The sequence below is a fragment of the Pseudophryne corroboree genome, chromosome 9, assembly GCF_028390025.1.
Source record: "Pseudophryne corroboree isolate aPseCor3 chromosome 9, aPseCor3.hap2, whole genome shotgun sequence".
NCBI lineage: Eukaryota > Metazoa > Chordata > Amphibia > Anura > Myobatrachidae > Pseudophryne > Pseudophryne corroboree.
Window position 1 is genome coordinate 460,223,366 of NC_086452.1, and position 6,754 is coordinate 460,230,119.

General features: G+C 50.8%; 1 protein-coding gene across 2 annotated transcripts in view; it reads left to right on the top strand.

Annotated features, from left to right (window-relative positions):
* IRAK2 (interleukin 1 receptor associated kinase 2) overlaps positions 1 to 6,493 on the top strand; it is a 67,883-nt gene extending 61,390 nt beyond the window's left edge. For both annotated transcript variants that reach the window (XM_063941270.1, XM_063941269.1), the window contains exons 9-14: positions 406 to 515; positions 1,424 to 1,616; positions 1,946 to 2,008; positions 2,092 to 2,301; positions 4,032 to 4,461; positions 5,893 to 6,493. In XM_063941270.1, coding sequence (XP_063797340.1) covers positions 406 to 515; positions 1,424 to 1,616; positions 1,946 to 2,008; positions 2,092 to 2,301; positions 4,032 to 4,461; positions 5,893 to 6,017 — 1,131 coding nt within the window. In that variant the 3' untranslated portion in view covers positions 6,018 to 6,493. The remainder of the gene's footprint in view (positions 1 to 405; positions 516 to 1,423; positions 1,617 to 1,945; positions 2,009 to 2,091; positions 2,302 to 4,031; positions 4,462 to 5,892) is intronic.
* The last annotated feature ends 261 nt before the right edge of the window (positions 6,494 to 6,754 follow it).

Here is a 6,754-nt window from a genome sequence, read left to right on the forward strand (position 1 = left end):
GAGTGGAGAAGTGAGCCTGTGCAAAAGTTGTCTAAGGCAACCAATCAGCTGCTCCGTACAATTGTATAGTATGCAAATTAGAAATGTTACTTCAATGCTGATTGGTTGCCATGGGCAACTTCTCCACTGGCTCACTTCTCCACACTTTTCACTGCTTCATGAATAGACCCCTTATTCATTAGGGGCGCATGTTAGAGGTGCGGTACTTTATTGTACCTCCAATATGCTAATGTCACCGGAAACAGGAATAGCCCCGTCACCTCCTTACTTCCAGGCAGCGAAGGGAACGCGTGCCCTAAGAGTGGAGAGCAGGTGTGGCCCTTCACGCTGGGCAGACATCTAGCTGCATCATAAATGGGCCCGCTATGTTGTTCTATGTTATGTACTATGCTATGTATCTCACAGGCTGGATCTCACACGCTGAGCTGGGAGAAGAGGCTGCGCATCGCTACAGGGCTCCTCCAAGCCGTCCACCACTTGCACGAGTCCGGGATATTCCATGGAAATATCAGGAGGTGAGGGCCACATGCATCATATTGTTCAATAAACTTTTTCTCTGACTTCCCATAGCAAAGTATCACTGTCACCAGAAACCTCAGGTACACGTATAACGCATAGTCTGACTTCCCCAGCGCCAGTACATAGAGACGCACAAGCATCCGCTCCTCGGCTGGATGTTGTTGCTGCATTCCGGTATCGACCATTTTTGGTTCCTCTTTAATTTTTCCTGCAGCTGTAAACCCTTTCAGTGCCAAATGTTTGAGAGTTTATACATAGACGTTTAAGCCACATCTCTGTGGATGCGAGTCTCTGCACTAAGGGGTCCCCCAGCCCCTCTCTCTTGCTGAAAAATTGGATGTATATTTGGCTTTTGTGGGAAGTAACGTTGGAGTGGCAACTGGAATGCGAGCGCGTCTCGTGTCACAAACGCTTCGCGGGCATGTCTCAGCTTGCAACTGTGATCCCGTACGCAGTTACAATGGCCCCAGCGATGTGCATCCGATGTGTGTGTCTTCATACACAAGCGGCAAATCTCAGGCACCTCCAATACAAAATCCGTCCGTTGCAACATTTGCGTATTTTCCCACAGCCACTGCGTACGTAATTGCAGCTGCAACTGCTTTGTGTACATCTCTGGAAGGCCCATTTATCAAACAATATTTGCAGCTGTGTCCCCGAAAACACCTGTTTAGCCACTAATATGCGAAGCATTCCCGATATTGGCCCTTGCTGCTAGATCGCGGTAGCCCATTGTAGCCTATGGGCTACACTTTGCAGGATATAGTTCCGGCAGGGGGCTTCTGGAACCCTCCGCAGGAATGGCCCCTGTGCATGGCGGTCGTGATGACACACAAAATGAACCTCAAAATAACTATAACATAACAAGAAGTGCAGCTCATTCCTCCTTCTCTTCTCCTTCCAGTTCCAACGTGTTGCTGGATGAGGATCTCTCCCCAAAGCTGGGGCACTCTCGCCCTTCTCTGTGTACGGACAGATCAGCAAGTTACACTCAGATGAAAACCTGCGAGCTGCAGAGATACCAGCCCTACCTGTCCGACAGCTTCCTGAGGAGCGGCCAGCTAACCGCACACACGGACATCTTCTCCTCTGGTGTAGTAAGTAGGGAAAACAAGGCGTCATTGCAAAGTACAGGAGTGCATCAGAGCGTGACACAAACACAGCAGCAGGGACTAGCGACAGGGTATCCATCCCTCATACACAGTGGAGGCAGCCATTTTGCAGAATTGTTTTATCTATTGATCCAAATCATTGACTTTGTGAAAGAGACTTTCACAGAAATATGGCAGCGGGCAGTTAGCAATTTCCCCCCCAAAAAGATTTCAGACAATATTATTTTTAAAGCTAAATGCACTTTAATTTGTGTAATGCAATGCTAATGGTGACATTTCTGTGACATTCTCTTGTAAATGTGACTTATTTTTAGGTTCTAGCAGAAATCCTGACCGGGCTGAAAGCCTGCGACAAGAGCAGAGATCCAGCTTACCTGGTAAGAACAGCCGTATCAGACCCCATGGTTACAGTGTGTCTCTTGCACATAGAACCTGACAGCAGGTTGTCTCGTCCATGTAGAAAGATCTTGTTTTCCTGGAGATGGAGCAGGCGAAGATGTGGGTGGAGGCCAGAAGCAACAAGATGGAGTCTGCAGAGTTTGTTTGTGCAAAGGAAATCAGCACCAAATACGTGGATACAAGGCCTGGGAAGCTGCAGAGAGGCGCTACGTTTTACCTGGCCTCAGCAGTCTGCTTATGTCTGACCAAAAAGAGGGTTCAGTTATCAGAGGTAACACAATGTGATGGGAGCATTCTGTACAGTATATCCATCATGTAAGTCTTCAAATAAGAGCTAAAACTTATCTCGGGACAATTGCCGGCACCTGCAAACATCACAGCAAAGCAAACTGTCTTCCCTTGGTAGTGGACAGTAGGGGGGGCGCTGGTAGTGGACAGTAGGGGGGCGCTGGTAGTGGACAGTAGGGGGGCGCTGGTAGTGGACAGTAGGGGGCGCTGGTAGTGGACAGTAGGGGGGCGCTGGTAGTGGACAGTAGGGGGGCGCTGGTAGTGGACAGTAGGGGGGCGCTGGTAGTGGACAGTAGGGGGGCGCGCTGGTAGTGGACAGTAGGGGGGCGTGCTGGTAGTGGACAAGGGGGGGTGCTGGTAGTGGACAGGGGGGGTGTGCTGGTAGTGGACAGGAGGGGGGTGCTGGTAGTGGACAGGGGGGGTGTGCTGGTAGTGGACAGGAGGGGGGTGCTGGTAGTGGACAGGAGGGGGGTGCTGGTAGTGGACAGGAGGGGGGCGCTGGTAGTGGACAGTAGGGGGGCGCTGGTAGTGGACAGTAGGGGGGCGCGCTGGTAGTGGACAGTAGGGGGGCGTGCTGGTAGTGGACAAGGGGGTGTGCTGGTAGTGGACAGGAGGGGGGTGCTGGTAGTGGACAGGAGGGGGGTGCTGGTAGTGGACAGGAGGGGGGTGCTGGTAGTGGACAGTAGGGGGCGCTGGTAGTGGACAGGAGGGGGGCGCCGGTAGTGAACTGTAGGGGGGTGCTGATAGCGGACAGGAGGGGGGGTGCTGGTAGTGAACTGTGGAGGGGGCCCTGGTAGTGAACTGTAGGGGGGGCGCTGGTAGTGGACAATAGGGGGTGCTGGTAGTGGACAGTAGGGGGGCGCTGGTAGTGGACAGTAGGGGGGCGCGCTGGTAGTGGACAGTAGGGGAGCGTGCTGGTAGTGGACAAGGGGGGGTGCTGGTAGTGGACAGGGGGGGTGTGCTGGTAGTGGACAGGAGGGGGGTGCTGGTAGTGGACAGGGGGGGTGTGCTGGTAGTGGACAGGAGGGGGGTGCTGGTAGTGGACAGGAGGGGGGTGCTGGTAGTGGACAGGAGGGGGGCGCCGGTAGTGAACTGTAGGGGGGTGCTGATAGTGGACAGGAGGGGGGGTGCTGGTAGTGAACTGTGGAGGGGGCCCTGGTAGTGAACTGTAGGGGGGGCGCTGGTAGTGGACAATAGGGGGTGCTGGTAGTGGACTGTAGGGGGGCGCTGGTAGTGGACAGTAGGCCCCCAGTTACCAGTGGAGTCGGGCCCCTAGTTACCAGTGGAGTCGGGCCCCTAGTTACCAGTGGAGTCGGGCCCTTAGTTACCAGTGGAGTCGGACCCTTAGTTACCAGTGGAGGCCCCTAGTTACCAGTGGAGTCAGGCCCCTAGTTACCAGTGGAGTCAGGCCCCTAGTTACCAGTGGAGTCAGGCCCTTAGTTACCAGTGGAGTCAGGCCCTTAGTTACGTATCTGGAGAGCTAACTTTAAGAGAGTCTGGCATATTAAATGTATTAATGATCTGGGCTCCTGACTCACAGCTTGTTACTAGGGGATGCAGTCACAAGGTTGACACTCACAATGCCGACAATAATGTCTACACTACAATTTCGAAAGTTGTGATGTCAACTTTGTTGAAATGTCGACAGGCAACCTCCTCAGAATGTGGATATGTAAGATTAATATTTTCATATTTTTCTCAATTGCTCCTCAGGTCTTAGTCATGGTGGAGAAGGCGGAGGATGCATTCAGAACGCCCATTAAAGAGCCCCAAGTGGAGATGACCAGCATGAATATTCCAGAGGAAAGTGATGAATCCTTGTCTCTGGGCTATGCAGAAGGTGAAGCTGCAGAGCAGCCCATCAGCTCCTCCAACGCCCGGCGCGTGCTGGACTGCACGTCTATTCCCGGGACAAAACATTACCCAGCAGCCAGCGAGGTCTCAAACAGGAGCCCATGTGAACTAGACGAGTCTGGCAACTACCTGCTGTCCCCGGGGGGTAGTTGGTACGATCAAGGATCTGAGCCAACGTCGTCTCAGCCATCGACTACTGGTCATCAAGCGGACTCGTGCGTCGCACGCCCCCATCTCCCGGAACAAAACACCTCCTGCGAGTGTCCAGAGACGTCACATTCACCTACAGGTAAATACTAGAATCCTCTTCACACTCCTCACCCTCACATACAAGGCCATCTCTAATTCCACTGCTCCCTACATCTCCAGCCGCCTCTCCCTTCGTACTCCCTCCCGCCCCCTACGCTCGACCAATGACCGTCACCTCTCCACCGCCCTGGTCACTACTTGCCATGCTCGAGTTCAAGATTTTGCCCGTGCTGCACCCCTTCATTGGAACGCGCTCCCCCGCTCCATTAGACTCTCCCCGACCTTGCAAAGCTTCAAACGGGCACTGAAAACCCACCTATTCATCAAAGCATACCCTCCCGATGCATAACCCAGTCCTGAGGCTGCTCCTCCATCCCCCTGCCACATGCCTTGACCATCTCTGCTTTGCTAACATACTGCCATCAGGCTTCCTCCTGCTTGCTTGTACCTCATGTCATCTGTCTGTCGCCCCTTCCCACTAGATTGTTAGCTCTTCAGAGCAGGGCCCTCTTTCCTCTTGTTATCTAAGCCCTCTTCTCGACACATTTCACTCGCAGCTCTCCCCTACTCAGCGACCATCTTTACCGCTTTTTCACCTGCTGGTAAAGGCTCCTCTCTATCTATGGCCGCCAGCTCCTAGTAGTACGATGATTACTCCCTCGCTACTTACATCTTAGCTGTATTATGTGTGAGAATTGTGGTGCTCTTTGTTACCTGTACTCTATTTCTGTTATTTATTTACTGTAATGCTAAGTTTTGTCTCCCTGTACTGTCCTGTGTACGGTGCTGCGAAACACGTGTGGCGCCTTATAAATAAAATGTAATAATAATAATAATGTGTAACATCTAGTGTTCTCTAACGTGAGCAATGAAGTAAAACCTATTTGAATTGTGCCCGTGCTCGGTTGATGGTTGTTAAGTCATTGCATTTACTGACACTCAGTAAAAAAATAAGAGTTTTTTTTTTCTATCGTCAGTAAGTACAAACAAAAAGTACAGCGAAGATATGGAGTGTGAGGCTGCGAGTTTGCTTACAGTCCCGCCCAGGCCCCCATTTTGTTGTAGAGGTGCAGCTCTGGTCCGATTTTTGCATAGCAGTGACCACGTGTTATTGTTAGCTGTTAGCAGGTCATTATTATCCATATAGCGGGCTTGATCCTGAGTACAGATCCATATATGCATCCGCATTGTGCACTAGTCACTCAGACACAGTGGATGCAGCCATTTTGCTGAGGCACGTGTCATGTGATCAGCCTTTTCTGGCCTCAGTAACATGGCTGGTTCATAGGAAGCGATGAGCTGTATCCTCCGCAAAATGGCTGCTCTCCTTGTGTCCCGGAGAGTGAACATACTGCAGTTCGACTGGGTGCCACTACAGTAGACATATTTTATGTCCAATATCACACAGTGAAGAATACGTTTTATGTTTTGTGTGTTGCGCTCTGATAGTAATTATTATTTTGTCTCGCAGAAAGCGGAGATCCATCTTGGGGAATAAAAGTCAACAAATCAAAAATGAAGTTGATGGAAGACATTGAGCTGTACGAGGAGGAGAAGGTGGACAGCTCTGTGTTCTTTGGCTCCGCTCAAGATTAAAGTACATCCACCATAAATACACAGCGTGGGCAGCCATTTTGTGGCAGGAACCACAAATATTCTCCAATTGGGTTAATGAAGAGCTTCTAAAATTTGCTGGATGTGGATTCAGGAAATAATCTGAGCTAAAGTCGAGAAAGGTGACACAGGTTCAAGTCGGCTCGCACATTGTTGAACTAAAAGTTATATAGTGCATTAATGTCAAACTTTGAACACGGTAATGTTGTATGTTCACTATAAAAAAAACCTTGTAGTACTTAACATGGAATATATAAAGTGTACTGTTAACAAAAAAAAAAACGACGAAACACGCTAACAGTGATCCTTGATATTGAGCCACCAGATTCGGATTGGAACCTATTGACAGCGGACATTAGTAGCCTTGCTACATTGCTGTTAGTTGTTCCTAGGAAACCAACTACTCACAAAATGGCTGCTTCCACTGTGTATATAGGTCATAAAGCTTAACCACTTGCCTGGCACTAATGTGTGAGATGCAGTCGCAGCCAGGAGTGCGTTACCTGACCAGGTCACATCTCCCATAGGTTAGTGCCGTCCTGCTGTGTCCCACTTGTGTAATGGAGGAAATCCGTTCTGCGCATGTGCAGAGAAAATCTCGACTCCTCCTGTGGCGGCCTCCTGAGAGTGATGTTGCGGTCTGTGACCACTGACCTCACTCCCAAAGTCGCGCCCCAGACGGCCGTCCAAACGTCACTCTGGGGCGCAAGCACCTAAAC